Source organism: Lissotriton vulgaris, chromosome 12 (genome assembly GCF_964263255.1).
Source record: "Lissotriton vulgaris chromosome 12, aLisVul1.2, whole genome shotgun sequence".
NCBI lineage: Eukaryota > Metazoa > Chordata > Amphibia > Caudata > Salamandridae > Lissotriton > Lissotriton vulgaris.
Genome location: NC_141700.1, coordinates 18,815,598 through 18,834,279, shown reverse-complemented (window position 1 = coordinate 18,834,279; position 18,682 = coordinate 18,815,598). Strand labels below are relative to the sequence as shown.

General features: G+C 51.1%; 1 protein-coding gene across 1 annotated transcript; it reads right to left on the bottom strand.

Moving 5' to 3' along the window:
* Positions 1-650: 650 nt before the first annotated feature.
* Positions 651-18,678, bottom strand: LOC147673072 (repulsive guidance molecule A-like). The gene is made up of 3 exons (XM_086946758.1): positions 18,432-18,678; positions 12,479-12,972; positions 651-2,073 (listed from the first exon to the last, which is right to left on the bottom strand). Exons 1-3 carry the CDS (start codon positions 18,508-18,510, stop codon positions 1,399-1,401), a joined length of 1,248 nt encoding a protein of 415 aa, XP_086802884.1. The 5' UTR covers positions 18,511-18,678; the 3' UTR covers positions 651-1,398.
* Positions 18,679-18,682: the final 4 nt, after the last annotated feature.

Here is an 18,682-nt window from a genome sequence, read left to right as displayed (position 1 = left end):
TCATTTGTCTAGTCGTGTTCGTTTCGCGGAACTCAAGTTTGAAAAAACTGGGGCTCAAAGTTGCCCCCTGTATCCTGTATGGGAGGGCCTTGAACGGGTGTGAAGACATCTTAATGTTACCAACATTTGTTTGAACCTGCAACATCTTAAGAATTTGGGCACCCCTTTCATCCTGGGATGGTCACTGACCAGTCAAGTTGTCTATACACTGCATCTTACCTATACAATATGGCATTGGACAAACACAGCCTGGCCATCCCCCCACTCCCTCCTCCCAGCCCTCGGCCTACCGTAATCCTGAATCGCAATAGGTGGGAGATTTTTCAGCACTTTGCAACTCTGGATGTTTATGGATGTTAATAATGGGCACAAGAAAAAAATGTAGCAAAGCGATTAAAATAACCCCTTTTTGTGAAGTCTGCTAGTCAACCGCATCTCCCTGGCATAATCACCATGTCTTCTTGCACCCCAAAAGAACACTATACAATCCCTGTATTGAATACTAGAATACAAACCGCTAAACAACCAGCTAGCATCCTCTTCGTAAGTGTTCCACCAGTGCACATCTTGTAAGGATGCATCCTCCACACGCATCAAATCAACATCCATAGGAGGGTGAAGCGGGAACATAATTGTGAACTGCAGACAGATTAAATATGAATAATTTTACTCTGTTCATATCACTGTTTGAACATTACCAATGCAATGAAAAAACATATTACATACAAGTCTTAATGTACAAACACTTTCAGATTTTGAGTGTCCAGGTCGGAGTGTTTTCAGGGCAATGCAGGCAGAACCAGGTGTTCCAGTAGCTCTACAGATATCTGGGATAGAGGGGGGCAGTCCACGCAGTCTCCACTCTACATATTGCGGTTGCAGTCAACCCAAGTGTTGGGCATTTAGGAAGAAAGGACAGTCTGTGCTTTCACCTTTCCATGTGCCAGCTCGTTCACTTCAACTGTAGTGATGGAAACCATGGCACACAGCGCCCACGCCTTTCCATAGCAGGGGGGGGTGGCACATAGACCTATCGGGCCTCTGAAGAAGCAAAGGGAGTACACAAAACCATATCATGTCCGAATGCTAGTTTTTGATTTCAATAAATCTCTCTGGCTGACTAGTAAATTAAGGAAATAAGTCAGGATAGTCTCCAGCAGCATAAGACCATGGTTAGGTTTTGCCTTCAGGTTACGAAGGCGGCAGCATGATGTGGTGGAGTAACATTCTGGCTTCTTCAGGGATTACTTTCTGTCGATCAGAAACTTGGTGGTGACTTGCCTTTGGCACCATAGCAGCAGAGGTGAGAAGTAAGCGGTTGGCCATCCTACCCTGCGCCTCCAGTGATGGTCTTATGCCAAACCAGAGATGTGTACAGTACATCACTTCTTTTAGGCCTTATCCACAACAGAGCACAGCAAGAAGAAAAAGGACAGAGCAAAGCAGAAAGGTGGAAGACTGTCCCTTCGCTGCCAGCGATCCGACCGGCAAGATGACGGTCTTTGGGGCAGCACTAAGCTTCAGCCTACTTGGATACAGTGCCTTGAGGTCTTCAAGTGCCCCATGTGCCGCCTTGGAAAACTCTGGGTCACCCGTAGTGAGAAGGTCAAAGACGCAAGAATGGAAGTACACGTCCTCTACCTGCAGAATGTCCCGACACTGCTCGGTGGCTGCCTCCACGGTGTAGGCTTTACGGGATACTGGCCAGAGTGGACTGGCCCGCTCCAGGCTCAGCCGGTGCTCCTGGATGAGTTCGTCCCTGGGGCACCCGTGCAGGCAGAGCTGCAGGCTGCTGCTGCTCTCCTCCGACAGGTTCAGAGTGTCCTCTGGCACCCGGATGGCGAAGGTGAGGTAGCGGCCCACTTGGCGGATGAGGATAGTGCTGCCAATGTAAAGCGCTTGGATTTCTACTTGGCCAAACGCTGGCTTTTCAGTGATGTGCAGGCTGCCAGCTCCTTCAGCAAGCCCACCGTTCCTTGTCCCATCGTTGAAGGCCAGAGGGAGGTCCCCTGTGGACGCTTGGTAGACCTTCTGTTCAACACAGCCAGGATAACTCTTGAATATCACAGTGATCTGAAAGAAGGAAAAGCAACAGTTGGAATGAGTTGAACCAACAGGATGGAAGAGAACCATATGTCCTGGATGAGGGTGAACGAGGGAGCATCACCAGGTTATACAATCGGTTGTGCAGGACATACCTTGCAATCTACCATATTCTGGAACAAAATGAAGTTTTACTTTAACTGCTTCCATGCGGCGCACATTTCCCCGCTCTGCGGGCGAATTAATAAGCGTGCGCAAATTGGACGGCTGGGGGGCTGTCCGACGCATGGAAGAGGTTAGGCAGTGTAGTAAACCCACTCAACACCTGTAAGACTGCGATCAGTCCTCCCTCTGAAGACAGCAGGCAGGCCTATCTTGCACTTTCTACTCCCAAAGGTGCCTTCTTCCCCGCTTGGCATTATGACCGGTGTTCAATAATGAAACTCCACACAGGGCCCATGCTTTATATTTAAAACATGACCCCTCTCACCCCCTTCAAGGCTCTACATGGAGATTCGCCTCTCTTGCTTCACCTGTAGAAATGGGTTCGTTTGCCTGCTGCATGGTCCACCGATGGGACACTTTCGTAGTACAAGGACTTATTCAGGTTACTCAAAGGTAACCAAGCAGTTATTTCTCCTTCTGTGCAATGTGTTACCTGTGCCCGTGTAACGTGTTACTGTAAGCGCTACAGAGCTGGGCGCTCCTGTGCCTGTCTCACACTCTGAATGTGCTGGCAGGGAGCTACGGCTCACTCGCATCCCATGTCTGTGTTACTGTAAATTCTGCAGAAGGTGCTCTCACCTCAGCCTGTATGACTTGCATTACTGTTGATTCGGCTGCACGTGTTCTCACCCCTCCGCCTTTAAGACTTGTGTGACCGTGAGCTCTGGAGGGAGCGGCCATCTTAGTATGATAAAACAATGATACCCTATGAACAAAACCCTTCAAGATGGATGACGGGTTGTAGCAGCGGACCCATGGGATTCGGTGCACGGCAGATGAAATGAGCAATAAACGAGTGGCCAGGTGGTGTGGTCTAGGAAGCTGCCAGGGGCTGTAAAGAAATAACTTAAAAAGGAGAAAATATGAAACTAAAATGATTGCTGCAAAAGTCAAGGAACGGAAGCTCACACTACTTCAAGTGGATGTGCACGTGATCAGGCAAATGCAATCTATCAAATGGCAACACAGCTAACACGTCAAAGTTGTCTGATCCACTCTTCCACGCTACAGGCCGTCATGTGCAGGAACAAAATGTGAATGACACTTAAATAGACCAATGGCTGACTCAGAGACCCTCAACGTATGTATGTGTATGCATGATTTTTATGTTGGGCCAGATCTACAACAACAACAACAAAAATACTTTAATACACACACCGCCTAAGCGCTATACAGAAAAATGACAAACCTCTAAAAAATTCGGTTAGCAAAATATAAAATCCTAATCCCGAGAGGCCTCCCAAGGGCTGTCAAATGGAAGCCAGAACATGTCCCAGAGGGATCTACACCACAGTATTCTAGGCAGACTCCATGTGACAGAGCTCCTTTGTCTGCATGCGTGAACTATCCATCTTTAGGGGCGGACTGTCCAGCAACTGTTTCACTACAAATAAGTCCACTTTTGGTAATAAACAGAACAGACACGAGGCCTCAGACAGTCTTTTCGCATTAGCCAATTAAGTGCTTAGCCTTTATTACTGACTTGGCAGCATAACCGATGCTGGCATACTGTGCAGAGCAAAAGCTTTGCCGCAAGGCAACCACCCGGCATACATACATGACACAAACCTGTCCCAAACTACAGTTTGCTAAACAATGCACAATTTGTCCTAACGGCCCAAACCAGGATCCTCGCAGTGCAAATCTCCTACCATGAGGGTTACAACTATGAAACCCCTCATGCCCCACGGCAATCTGTGCTTACATGCAACAGAATACCTGTGTACAGCTTTTGGCACAGAACACTAGTACACTTAAAAGGGCTGACTGGTATTGACTGGCGCTTTTCACAACCGGCCTAGGACATCTGACACAATGTTTGCAATCCAGCTTATGTTCAGCTCTTAGCCATGGCCAACTCAGGCCTACTGTACTCTACAAAAACAGCATGAACTTCACTACAAACCAGCCATCGTCCGTCAGAAAAGAATATGTAACCAGATTACATATGGCAAAAATATACACAGTCCCTCCTAAGAGAGGCAAACCAAGCATCTCAGAGGTGTCAGAGAGAGGGTAGCCAACACCGAAAGCCTTGCCTACTTCAACATGATTTTTACAATAAATAACTCGGGGCCATTGCCTTGGTCACAAGTTTTCAAAATAACGCTTCAAACCTATGACAATTCAGGCCAACTGTTTTAGCATTAGCTTTCTAGGGAGGCAAAACGTCTAATACAAGCACTCTCTTTGTAAAAGACGCACACTCTTACCGCTGAACAACATGCGATAGTTGGGCAAATCCGCATGTAGGAGCCAGGGCCCTCTCGGGGGGCTCTCAAAGCTTTTTGTTCCTATTGATCACAAAAGGAAAACACTACTGCAGTCAACCCAGACCCCCCCCCAAAAAAAAAGACAGGTACAAATGGAGGGTGACTGGAGAATGAAAGTTCAAGCTTTGCATCCTGAGAGTTCCAACCTTAAGAGGCTAGACTATGCACATCCACCAGATGGCGCCATCCCACTGTGAATGGGCCAAACCCCACCCCAGGCACCGATTCAATGTAGTTCTTTATCTTGAACACATGCATGGTGATGGGGAATGCTCGCCAATGGCCCAAACCACTAGACAGAGAACCGACTTCTGTAATCAGTACCGACCCTACTCCTCAAATGAGTAGTGCACCCCCACCTACCACTCGAGGCATTTGGCAGTAGCTGCTGCATCCCTCCCCCAGCTGAAGAGGGAAGGGGCTTCCGCCAGCAGGCACAGGGACAAGCAACCTTTGCCAAGAGCCTCTGAGCACTGGAAGCCCCGTGGCAGGCGAGTGTGAGCAGCCGGTCAGATACACAACGGGGGGTGGGGGTGGGCTTTTAAATCTAAATGTTAATGCCAATCTGTCCTAGTCGCTACCGCGACTATTCGCCTGCGCCCCCCCTACCGACTGCTCTTTCAGAGACTGCTCCAAATTGACCATTTGTCGGAGGGGAGAAGGTTTTTTCGAAACCAAAAAGCAAGACGTGCGTGGATATTTGGGAGGTAAATAATTAACTTAAGTCAAAGATTACCTTTTTTAACGATGCTAAAAATGAACCTTAAATTGTAAAACAACCAGTTGATTTCCTAGCTGTGACACTTTGCCTCAACACATTTTTAAGTGTTCAAATGATACAGCTGTAGGAGTTCAAGCTTAATTATTATATATAATCTTGTAAGGCGCCTAGTTATCCAAAAAGTGTTTCCTGGTGCCAGTGGCGTAGGAAGGGGGGGGGGGGTGCGGTGGGTGCGGGCCGCCCTGGGTGACATCACTGAGGGGTGGACAAAATGGCAAACATATGTGTTTTAAACACATTTTGCCAAGCCGGGGTTGACCAGAAGTGTTCCGCACCGGGACCACTTGACCTTGCCACGCCACTGCCTGGCGCTTAGCAACGGGAGAGATGTCAGACCAACGCTTTAAAGCAGCCAGCACTTCAGGCCTTTAAGGAGTGCAAGTGCAGAAGTGCACTTTCTTGTGGGCTCTGGTAGTGAGTGCCACAGTTTCAGACCCAGAACTGAGAAGGCGCGCCCACGCCCTCCCTTTCGGGCCAAGCGAAACCGAGGCACCGGGCTCAAGGCCAGGTTCAGGGACCTCAGCATCCGCGTGGGCTGATAATGCACCACCAGACCCTGTATGCAACGTGGGCTCTGAACATATAGCACAGCGCTTTGAAGCTCTTGGAAAAGGTGAGCCCGAAGCCGGCTTTGGGAGCCGATACAGAAGCCTGGCCGCTGAGTTCTGAACTGTCTGTAAACCTCGCCCCTTTAAAGGAAATGCCCTATTCAGGAAGGGAAATAAAAAGCTTGGAGTCATTTCTCCACCAGCGTCAACTTGACCCCGCGGAAGCCAATGCTTTCTTAAGAGGCACAGTGACAGTTTGCAAACTATGCAACGAGTAAGCATCACAGCAGAGGTATGTAATGTGGGCTGCGGCGTGCTCCAATGGGTCAACTCCACACCTACAAAGGTAAAGCACACTCTCCGGGAGCATAGTACACTCACTCGACACTGGCAAAGTTCTGACCACCGCTGAAGCCGCAGCCTCGGAGCCCAAAGTGTCACCCTGCTGCACGGGAAAAGGGGCTTGTGTGCTGCATTCTTAATGACATAGAGCTATCTCGAGATACTGGCTTTGCCAATGCTTTTTATTTATTTTCCTCACAGGGATCAGGCAGCTAAGTGCCATCAACTGCAGCCTCTTGTTTTAGGGTCTCCTTTTCAATTTATTTTTGTATTTTTACTGTTCTGAAATGGCAGTCGGCCATCTTTAAAAGATTTAATTGGGGTGGGGGTGAGGGGGGGCTAAAATGGCCACCAGTGTTTCAAAGTTGGATATAAGCACTTGAAGAAAAAAAAGTTGCCGACCAAGTAGTACCTGCCATACCCTCAGGGAGAAAAGATATTTAAAGAGGGGGCGAGACGGGGAAGGACCAGACAAGTTTAACGATGATAGGCTCGTACATTGGCAGTACGCATGGGCTCCTCTTTTAAGGGTGCTCATGTCCGCATAATGTAGTGGGCGGATACCAAAGCTGATGGACATCCCTCTTAGCAGAACTCCACAAAGTGGAGTTCTGCAAGCGGCGCAGTGCTTTAAGCCACGCCGTTCGGGCTGATTTTTAGCGCAGGGTGTTTGTCCTGCGTTGTAAAAGTGCGAACACCACAAGAGGGCGCTGCTTCTGCCATTCGAGTAGATACTGTACTCCAGCTGCAGCTTCCTCAACGCGAACAGGTTTCTCAACATGAGCGGTAGCACCCACCTGTGACCGCACACGTAGAGAAATGTAGCCAGGAGGTGGTCTGGAGTAAGATTAGGGCTAAAGGACCAAGCACTGGGATGGGTTCAGTCGTAACTGTCACAAAGAACACAGAAGGTGGCATTGGGTCATATTGTGGCTAAACCCACCAAGATAAAATGCGGTGTTCCCCAGGGGTCGGCTCTGAGCCCGGTACTATTTAATGTTTACTTGGCACCTCTGTTTACACTCATTGCAAACTGGGGAGTCAAGGCAATATCCTATGCTGACGACACCCAGCTGGTGTTCCCATACCCGGAGGTGTCGGAAGGCGCTTTTGCAAATTTTAAGGGGTGCCTCCGAGATGTGGCCAGATGGATGAACGCAAACAAACTCAAATTGAATGCTGAGAAGACAGAGGTCATCTTCTTTGGCAAGGGATCACCCCCCCTGCAGAGTTCTGGTGGCCGGTGGAAATGGGGATGCCCCCGTCGCAGAGCCAGAGTGTAAAAAACTTGGGAGTCCGCTGGGATAGCAGTCTTTCCTTTGCTTCTCATATTCAGCAGGTAGCAGGATGCTGTCTATCCAAGCTGAGGAACCTGCGCAAGATCCTGAGACTTCTACCAGAAGAGTGCCTTAAGACTGTAGTCCATGCCACAGTAACACCGAGGCTGGACTACGCCAACGGACTTTATCTGGGTCTTCCCCAATACTTAATCCAGCACCTACAGACGGTGCAGAATGAGGCTGCGAGACTGTTGAGGTGTATTCCTTTTAAGCACCCAGTCTCTCCGCATCTTCGAGCACTGCACTGGCTTCCAGTGGCCAGTAGGATCAAGTTCAAAACCTTGACGCTGGCCTTCAGGTCCCTGTATGGCACCTGTCCCAATTATTTGAGAGCCAGGCTACCCAGGTATCATCAGTCGAGGACCCTCCGCTCCAATGGGCGGGGGCAGCTCGTGGTCCCTCGAGCGCGAAGAGCGCGGTTGGGTGGAAGAACCTTCTCGGCCAATGTGGCGGGGTTATGGAACTCTCTCCCTCCTGCCCTACAACAGGCCCCTTCTGAAACTTGCTTTAAACGACTGGTAAAAACCTGGCTTTTCACTCCACTACGCTAAGATTTGTCACCTGGCATATGGTTAGTCTGTTCTCACAGCGCCGGGACACCTCCATGTGAGGTAGCTGTTCGCGCCCTACAAAACTCATTATTATTATTTTCCTCGCTCGTGCTCCACTCCGCAGAGTTCTTCAGAACTCTACGCTCCACGCAGAGCGGGAAAAACGTGATGAGCAGAGCGGTATTTCACGCCCAGGAATAGTCCAAACGTCCCTTTCTGTATGTACATGTGTGTTTACAATAGCTCTCGACAGGCAGCTAGCTATCTGTAGGCAAGATACAAAAGGTAACTCACCCAACAAATCACCCAGAGCACTCATACTCCTGTCACCAGACCTCATCTGAGGAACCCCTGCTCCAACTCTTTGGGACAGGTGTGCACTACCACGGCCCCACATCTGTGGTCCACTGTTTCAGATGTGTGTTTTGTTTTCTCCCTTGTCTAGCAGCAAGGACTTTTAAACAGCCTGCTGTGGGCACAGTTACGTACTGCGTGACGCGGTTTGATTTAGTATAGGTAGCCATTATTTGCTTTAATGTGGTCGTTTGGACATACGCTTAGCGCATGTAAGATTTATATAAAAATATATTTTGAAAAATCACAGCTAGGCTAGGTTAACCAGAGGAGAAGATGTGGGCCAACAGCAACGCGCCACAGACACGCAAATACACAAAGAGGCCAGTCTACCGGGATACTCCAGCGCAGCACCACGCTCCGCCCCAGCACCAGCAAAGGGAAACAAAATCATGAAATACTCAAACTTTTCAGTGTCCAATCTCAAGGAAAGAAGCCATCAACGCAAACACCCGAGAGAAAACCGCGACACAGCGCAGCACCTAAGCTGGAACTAGATCACCTCCAGCCTGCTCTCCGAGTGCTGTGCATGCAGCACCCCACAAGGGTTCAGGGATCGCTTACCGCAGGCTGCACCACAAGGTTTGTTACCACCTGAAGAAGAGTCTACCATGGGTCAAGGCTGTGTCCTCTTGCGCCTTCACTCTCACCACAAAGAATTGAAGGAATATGGCCGGCTGACTATTCCCGATGCATGTTACAAGAGTGAAGAGGAGACTGAAGGTGCTAAAAAGAGGTGGATGAGAGACTGAATATACTCAAGAGTTTTGAATCCAAATAAAAGGATAACAAACTCTGATGTGGGCTCTCAGAGGGGCGCTAGGGGCTTGCAATGCACCCAAGACAACCACTCTTGAAACACAGCCAAGCACCACTCACAGGTTCAGCTCAGATGTGGACATCCCTACAGACCTACCAAGATTAAATGCAAACACCGTCTGAATGGGATAGACAGCTCAGATACTTTGGGTTTGACTTTATTTATACGCTTTTCGAGTCATTTATTTTTGTAAACACAGGGACACTGAGCACACTTTAGTATATTATTTTATGTATATGTACATTAAGAAGGTATTTTTTTTCAAGTCTGAACTCAGTTTTAACTCCTTCCTACTCAGTCAGAGGCCATCATTCAGTTTATGGACACAATTTGGCAATGTGTTTTCTGATCTATTATACATTTTACGTGTTGCCACTTCTTGAAATATGTCCCTGGAGAACCACGGTTTCTTTTATAACAAGACACTGGCACCAGTGCAAACGATGTGCCCTCACTGTAATGTTTCATACTACCAACGCGTCCCATTTTAACACCACAGGCGTGCTTACCCTCACAAAGGAATCTAGATTAAAAGACAAATTAAGTTCGAAAAGTCAAAAGTTTGTAACTTTACATTCAATACATTTACTGTAGTCCATGTAGTTTCTTCTAACTTCAAAACTTGGAAAAAGTTATTTTTTCCTTATTAAAAAGGTATGGCACATGTCATCAAGATCACAAAGATATGTTAACTAGCCATAATCTGTTCACCAATAATAAGCTGTCAACTTTTCCAACCCGAAATATAACCCTCACAGGCTGCTAAAGGCCCTAACCGTAACCCGACATTGTCACTTTCTCATTCTATTACTCAGCCTAACTCTTAGTTTAATCTTTAAAAATTTACGCCAACCATTCAGCGATCCGAATATAGGCATTACCTTTTTCCTTGATATCCTTTTTACAGACTCTTAAATATGTGTTTTTAGACAATTAGCTTTCAGGCTTTTAATTTTGCACTTGTGCTCTTTCAAGCTTTTGATTTCAAACGGTTAATTAATAACCTCAGAGATGGTGTCAGTGACGAGGCAATGATTGGCTAGAGCAGGCTAGCCTCACAAGGAGAATCCATCTTAACAAGTATTTGCAATACAATCGGTCTCGCCTTTGGGACCTTATATGTATTTAGCTATGCAGCACATTAGCCTGGGTGCTGAAGCATCTACTGTTGCTTAACATGGAGGAAAAGTAAGCATTAAACTGCGTGACACGCCAGGTTAGAACACTTTGAGAGAAACAGTGCCTTTCAGCAGGAAATGGTATAGTCCAAAGCTCTGTTTTTAATATAAAATCAGGGCCTTCGTTGGTTGTATCACTGAAAATACAAGATTTGAAAAAAACATTGTCTACAGGTGCTCGTGGAAGACCATTTCTAAGGACTGGAATCTAAAGAATGAAAGAACCTAAGTAGAAAGCAATTCTGGTATTTTACTGACCTCTATTGGTCGTTTTCTATCAAGACAGTTAAATAGAGGCAGTTGAACAGAAAAAAAAAGTCCCTAAGCGGAACAGACCTGTCCTAGGGCTCATCTCCAGAGCCCACAAAGTACATACAAGTATAAACTAAAGTGTATACAAGAGGTCTCGAATGATCGACCTAAAAAGTTTAATACTGACATTGTTGTGATGAGGTAGATCGTTTCAATGATATTAATTGATCGAATTAGGCCAATATCTTCTGATGAGGTTCAGAAAGGTCTTGAATAAACTAATATTGGACTAACTATAAAAAGCTGCATCACTGGTCCATCCAATGCATCAGGCTGCGCATCCAACTTTAGAGAACAGGAGACTGGTGGAAATCATACTCCTTGCAAAGCTGTGCTATTTACGCAACAACCTAGAAATCCTGATCTTCCAAAGGAGGTCAGCAAGGGATGGTTCAGTGAGAAAGGAGGTGGACAGTACAAACTTATGATAAATGTCAATCCATTGCATTTCACCTATCGCCAGGGCAACAGACAACCATCGCTGTCCAATGAACCAAGGGCAGTGGAGCAACATGTTTTTATGATAGCCTCTACATATGCCTAATCTTGAATCAAAAAAGTTTTTTTTCTCGAAGCGCTTCACCATATTTAAGTAACCCTCATCACTTCTCTGCACCTTTTGGGTTGCCATCAGTCTAGAGATACCCCCACTCCATCCTCTAGGACTCTCCACTGCGGACCAGACACTATAGCGACAGACATCAGATCAGGAATATCGGTGCAAGACCTCTGCAGGGGGGGGTAATACAAGATGGATCGCTTAGGGGACGGGCGACAGGAATATCGGAGGGCCCTGGATGTTCGGGTAGGGCTACGGAAGGGAGTATAGGAGGGCTACAGCAAGCTGCATTGCGGGCAAGAGTCAGGTTTATTGGGGGCCTGCAGTGGGTGTAAAAAATAAAAATAAAAATAAAACAACAAGGTGCCTGATGGTCTGTAGGAGAGGCTACGATAATCTGGCATTAATAACCGACAGTCTGGTGGATGCAACAGCCTACTGTCGGGTCTGCTGGGCGGTGTTTTTGTGGTGACAAGCTGCAGAAGATCAGGATGAGAATCGGTGTGGTGAAATAGTAACAAATAAGCCTTGGCAAAATCTTAATTACTCCTGAGTAATAGCAGTAATTAAGTGTTACTCTTGTGATGCAAAATTACCAAAAATTACGAACGTTCTTGTAATTGGTCGTATTTTCACTAACAAATTCCTACCCAAGAGGATAAGTCTAGACCCTGCGTGGCTACTGCTTCTCCTGTTCTGTTGTATTGTATTTATCACTGTTTTCTTAACGCAGAATGCATCCCTGGGTCCATTTTGGATGCAATGGGGCATTTTGCGCTATGAAAATAGTAGTAAATGCTAGTATTGTTCCTTGCGTTAGTCTGTTCATTGTGACATCCTGTTGGGTTGCTTGTAAGGAGGAAAGGCAGGCTGTGTGTTTTGGCAGACATGGAGGGATTGTCTGTAGGAGTCACTTGAGAAGATCCCTGTGTGAGGCATCGCAGGCAGCTGAGGTGGTAGATGGGCATAGTAGTGGGACAGACCCTACCACAGAAGTAAAGGAGCGGCAAGGGGACACAACAGGAACCTGTGGAAGTAAAAGGGGCTCAAAGAGGAGCCATGAGACGGCCAGGTTGGGATACTGAAGGAAAGGCCATGATCTAGTTAGTGTAGATGAGGCAAACCTTGCTTCTCCACTACACAGTCAGTTACCTTGTTGGTGGCTGTTGCGCTGGATCCGGGTGCGACAGCGACATTCGTGACTTGCACGGAGAGGTACTGATTGTCAATAAGAGGCCAGGCCCCTTGCACTTTACAAGTCTGAAACTCATCCTTGAACGTCCTCAGATGAGGGTCCCCAAACAATCCGCAGTGGGCAAAGCGCCTCTGAATGTTAGCCCTGGTCACATAGTTGCAAGCCTCTGTGCGTGAAGGGCCCGCGGGGTCCCGGGTTCTGGCTGCAGAGGTGGGCCCATCGCTGGAGCAGTTGTGCTGCGAGAAGAGTTCCCGGATGCGAAAGACAGCCGAGTGATACACCAGGTCCCCCCGACAGGCTTTGGCAGTCTTTCTGGTACACTGAGAGTAGGCCCGCAGTGCTGCGCAGTAATCCGCGTCTGCATGTGTGTCCTCGGGCGCAGCATGGCTGGGCGAATAGGCAGAGAGGTATTCACCGTTGCACCACTGGATCCGGCACTGCTGGCAATGCACTGGAAGAGAAGAAAGCAAGCTGTAAGCACGCAAAAGAACTGCGGTCACCAACCCACACCTGACATCACCTCCCTGGGCACACCTGCTGACCAGACTACAGCCTGTGGCAGGCCTAAAGCAACCACGTGGCTCCATGTCAACGCTGACCGGTGTACAGCCTGTGGCAGACCTACAGCGCCACCACCCACAGACACCACGAGGCTCCATGTCAACGCTGACCGGTGTACAGCCTGTGGACGACCTACAGCTCCACCACCCACAGACACCACGTGGCTCCATGTCAACGCTGACCGGTGTTTAGCCTGTGGCAGACCTACAGCGCCACCACCCACAGACACCACGTGGCTCCATATCACTGCTGACCGGTGTCCAGCCTGTGGACGACCTACAGCTCCACCACCCACAGACACCACGTGGCTCCATGTCAACGCTGACCGGTGTTTAGCCTGTGGCAGACCTGCAGCGCCACCACCCACAGACACCACATGGCTCCATATCACCGCTGACCGGTGTACAGCCTGTGGCAGACCTACAGCGCCACCACCCACAGACACCACGTGGCTCCATGTCAACGCTGACCGGTGTACAGCCTGTGGACGACCTACAGCTCCACCACCCACATTCACCATGTGGCTCCATGTCAACGCTGACCGGTGTTTAGCCTGTGGCAGACCTACAGCGCCACCATCCACAGACACCACGTGGCTCCATATCACCGCTGACCGGTGTCCAGCCTGTGGACGACCTACAGCTCCACCACCCACAGACACCACGTGGCTCCATATCACAGCTGACCAGTGTCCAGCCTGTGGACGACCTACAGCTCCACCACCCACAGACACCACGTGGCTCCATATCACCGCTGACCAGTGTCCAGCCTGTGGACGACCTACAGGGCCACCACCCACAGACACCACGTGGCTCCATGTCAACGCTGACCGGTGTACAGCCCGTGGCAGACCTACAGCGCCACCACCCACAGACACCACGTGGCTCCATGTCACTACTGACCGGTGTACAGCCTGTGGCAGACCTACAGCGCCGCCACCTATAGACACCATGTGGCTCCATGTCACTACTGAAAGGTGTACAGCCTGTAGCAGACCTACAGCGCCACCACCCACAGAGACCACGTGGATCCATGTCACTACTGACCGGTGCACAGCCTGTGGCAGAGCTACAGCGCCACCACTTACAGAAAGACCTACAGCGCCACCACTTACAGAAAGACCTACAGCGCCACCACTTACAGAAAGACCTACAGCGCTGCCACCTACAGAAAGACCTACAGCGCCACCACCTACAGAAAGACCTACAGCGCTGCCACCTACAGAAAGACCTACAGCGCCACCACCTACAGAAAGACCTACAGCGCCACCACCTACAGAAAGACCTACAGCGCCTACAGCGCTGCCACCTACAGAAAGACCTACAGCGCCTACAGCGCTGCCACCTACAGAAAGACCTACAGCGCTGCCACCTACAGACACTACGTAGCTCCGTCAGCACAGGCGTGGGTTGTGTTATCTATGGGCGGAGTTCGAGGGTGCAGGTATAAGGCATGGCCTCCCCTTGGAGTGGGCACCGATTTTAGCCCCCCCCCCCCACATATGGAGTGTGCACAGGAGGTACCAGCACCCCCGGGGATGGCCAGTAAGAGAGGAGCCTTACAGTGGAGACACACTTGATAAACTCTCCCAAGCCCCACAAATTCCCTTAGGCCCTCCACCCCTCTTCAGGACACTAAATCCTCGTCCAGAATGACCCAGTCTGAGCCGAAAAACACTCCGACCACTTCTATGGAAGGATGCCCCACCGGATCGGAAAGGAGGGGGCCAACGCGCACCCCAAAACACGTGTACTCAGAGTTGGGGGTACGCCCCTCCAGACCTGCATGGAGAGCGCCCCACCCTCCCCAGGCCTGGAGCAGAGCCCCCTCCCCCCGGACCCGGCGCTGGGGGTGAATGGCGCCTCTGTGCTCCGCCGCCGAGGCTTGTTTTCTTTGGCAGGGGCGCGGGCAGCGCTGCGCGTGGGGGAAGGGCGGAAGGAAAGTTGTGCAACACCCCAAAAACAACGCTAGTGGCTGCAAACACGGGCTGAAAAGAGGGGTACCACCGGCCTAAACACGGGCGGAGGGAAAAGGGGTCCCACAATCCCACAAGACCCCCGATTGAGAGCAGGGAACCGAGGGCCCCCGTCGCTCGAGACCCGAGACTGCGGGTGGGACTTTAGTGAGATGGGGGCTACTTTTATTCATTCAGTAACACCCACAACCGGGTGTGCCGGTGAAGGGGGGTGGGGAGGGGGGGCGCGCTAGGGCACCGACCCGGTTTACGGTTAATCACTCCTCCCCAACAAACAAACCGGTCACGTGCACCATTATTAATGAAACCCTGGACACCCCCTTAAAACAGGATCTGCACCTCACCCTACATCTTGCAATGTCGACTCGTGCTCAAATGTATTCGCCCCCCCCTTACCCCGCCACAAAAAAGTATATATCACCCCCGGGCGTGCACTGTCCTCATTTGCATACACCCGAGCACCAGACCCCAGGCGTGCACTGTCCACTCATCCGCATATACGTCAGCACCCTACTATCAACACAACATGTGCACTGTCCTCGCCTGCCTGCATGCACCGCACTATCAAAACCGGGTGTGCACCGTTTACACATCTGCATAAACCCAGCATCCCACTTCCAGACTCAAGTGTACTCTATGGGTTCCATAGTAGCGTGCTACTCGCCCAAAAAGCCCACATCAAGGGTAACAAGAGCTATATAAATACAAACTTTTTCTCCTCTTTCATTCTTCTGCTATTATTCTGAATCCAAATAACTGACCAACCTATCCACCACTCAAATTATTTTCAAAATTCACAATACTAATTCAACACCAATCCTTTATGGGTTCCGGAGTAGCGTGCTACCCGCCAAAAAAGCGCATTGACGCATCGTCAGGGGTAGTAAGAGCTATATAAATGCAATTACAATACACTGCCCTGATCTGCATACACCCGAGCACCCCACTATCGACCGGACGTGCACTGTCCCCAGTGGGCCCTGCTCTGCAAACACACCCCAGCTGTGCACTGTGCAGGGAGCCCTGATCTGCACAGACCCTGCACCCTATCAGACCACAGGTTTTGCACTGTCCCAAGTGCGCCCTGATCTGCACAGACACACCAGCACCCTATCACCAGACCCCAGTTGTGCACTGTCCCCAGTGGGCCCCGATCTGCAAACACACCCCAGCACCCTATCATCAGACCACAGATGTACACTTTGCCCGGTGAGCCATGATCTGCAAACACACCCCTACACCCTATCAGACCCCAGATGTGCACTCTGCCCAGTGAGCCATGATCTGCAAACACACCCTGGCACCCTATCAGACCCCAGATGTGCACTGTTCCCAGATCTGCACACACACCCCAGCACCCTATCATCAGACCACAGATGTGCCCTCTGCCCAGGGAGCCCCGATCTGCACGCACACCACAGCACCCTATCATCACACTCCAGATGTGCACTCTGCCCGATGGGCCCTGATCTGCAAACACACCCCAGCACCCTATCAGACCCCAGATGTGCACTGGGCCCAGGTCTGCACACACACCCCAGCACCCTATCATCAGACCACAGATGTGCCCTCTGCCCAGGGAGCCCTGATCTGCAAACACACCCCAGCACCCTATCAGACCCCAGATGTGCACTGTTCACAGATCTGCGCACACACCCCTGCACCCTATCACCAGACCCCAGATGTGCACTCAGCCCAGTGGGCCCTGATCTGCAAACACACCCCAGCACCCTATCATCAGACCCCAGATGTGCACTGTGCCCAGATCTACACACACACCCTGCACCCACCACCAGACCATGGTCAGATTGGGAATGTAGGCGCTAGGGCAGTGGACGATGGGCCAGTATCTGAGGTGCAGCTATGGGCCACTTTTCTGGGCAGCATGGAGGAGGATGTGGGCTGTGTCTGTGCTGTTGAAATGCTGCCAGCGGCCCAGTGGGGGCCGGAGTGGCCTCCCCGGAGGCAGATGGTCATCTATTACCTCCCTTGTGCCAAAGGAGTGGAGGTGTCATTCCCAGGCTCTGGCTGGGCCCATCCATTAATGTATGCAGATTGAGCAGAGCCAGGGGGCCTGAGCACTTCTATTCAGGTGCGGGTCACCAGTGTGAACTAATCCGTGCACAAAGAGTCCTGGCAACAATTGCAGTGAAGTTACGAAAACATGCCTCTTTTAAAGAACCCCCCCTCCCCCCACACACACTTCTTTTCATGATAACCAAACCACTGAAGCAGTGTTTTGGGAAAAGGCGCGATCTGCAAATGTGGTGATCCTTTTTTAAGGGGCCTATTTTTCATCCCAAGCCAATCCTGCACCAGACCCCAGGAGTGCACTGTCCCCTACGAGTCCTGATCTGCACACACAACCCACCATCGGACCCCGGGTGTGCACTGACCCTGTGAGCTCTAATGTGCACACACCCCTGCACCCGACCACCCGCCCGTTACTGTGCCCTGTTCCTTTAACCAGAGAGACCATAAAAGAGGGGGGGGCGAATCCGGGAGATGAGAGAGGAGTGGGAATGTTGGGGGCAGTGTGGTTGTAAGAAATGAATGGCCTGAGAGGGAAGGCAATGGTGGAGATGCAGAGTCAGGACAGTGGCAGAGGACCTGCCGATGTCAACAACAGGATAACTGTGGGGTTTGACTGTCACTGCAGAATGCGGGGGGGGGGGGGGGGGGAGAGGGGCAGGTGGACTGAGAGCTTTGGCTGCAAACGCTGGACAGTGCGAGAGAAGCAGGGCAGTTTGTGGAGGGAAAGGGGCAGGGCAGTGTGAGACTGTGCAGGACAGTGAGAGAGTGAGACTGACGGACAGTGAGTGAGACTGTGCAGGACTGTGCAGGACAGTGCGAGACAGTGCAGGACAGTGTGAGACAGTGCGAGACAGTGCAGGACAGTGCAGGACAGTGCAGGACAGTGTGAGAGTGAGACTGGCGGACAGTGAGTGAGACAGTGCAGGACAGTGGGAGTGTGTGCAGGGCAGTGGGAGAGTGTGCATGGCAGTGGGAGAGTGTGCAGGGCAGTGGGAGACTCTGCATGGCAGTTAAAGTGGATCAGGGCAGTGTGCGAGGGGTAGGAGTCGAGAAGGACAGTGTGGGGGCAGTAATGAGGAGGGAGCAGAGTAAGGGGAACGGGGGCAGTGTGTGAGGTACACCGGGGCAGCGTGGGGGGGGGGGCAGAGGCGCCCTCTCTCCAGTGATATCTGCCCCTTTCAGGGCCCCCATCTCTCCCTCCTGAGGCCCCTGCCCTTCCCCGTCTCGCCCCTTCCACCTCCTTGCCCGTCCCTCCCTGCTTCCGTGCGGGTGCTTCCCCCTCCGGCCCCCGGGCAGCGGCGCCCTGCCCCCTCCCTGCCCCCTCCCTGCCCCGTCTGTACCTGCCGGGACGACGCATGCGCAGACGGCCAGGAGCATGATTCCGCGCAGCCGCAGTCGGAGCGCCTCCCCCATGCCCATCCATCCGGCTCAGCCTGCGGGAGCCGCGCGCCTCCAGTGCGCACCGTCTGCGGAGCGACGTACGACTGAGCGCGCGAAGAGCGTACGGGCCTGCGGCACTGCGCGCACGGCGAGCCCCCAGCGTGGGCACGGCCAATCCGGAGCGCCGAGCACGCCCCCGTCCAATCCGGGG

Coding starts and splice junctions, on each gene's coding strand:
- LOC147673072 (XM_086946758.1), bottom strand. CDS start 18,510: ATGGGCATGGGGGAGGCGCTCCGACTGCGGCTGCGCGGAATCATGCTC. Junction 12,973..18,431: donor CGCATGCGTCGTCCCGGCAG/GTACAGACGGGG, acceptor CTTCTCTTCCAG/TGCATTGCCAGCAGTGCCGG. Junction 2,074..12,478: donor GCGCAACAGCCACCAACAAG/GTAACTGACTGT, acceptor TCCTTCTTTCAG/ATCACTGTGATATTCAAGAG.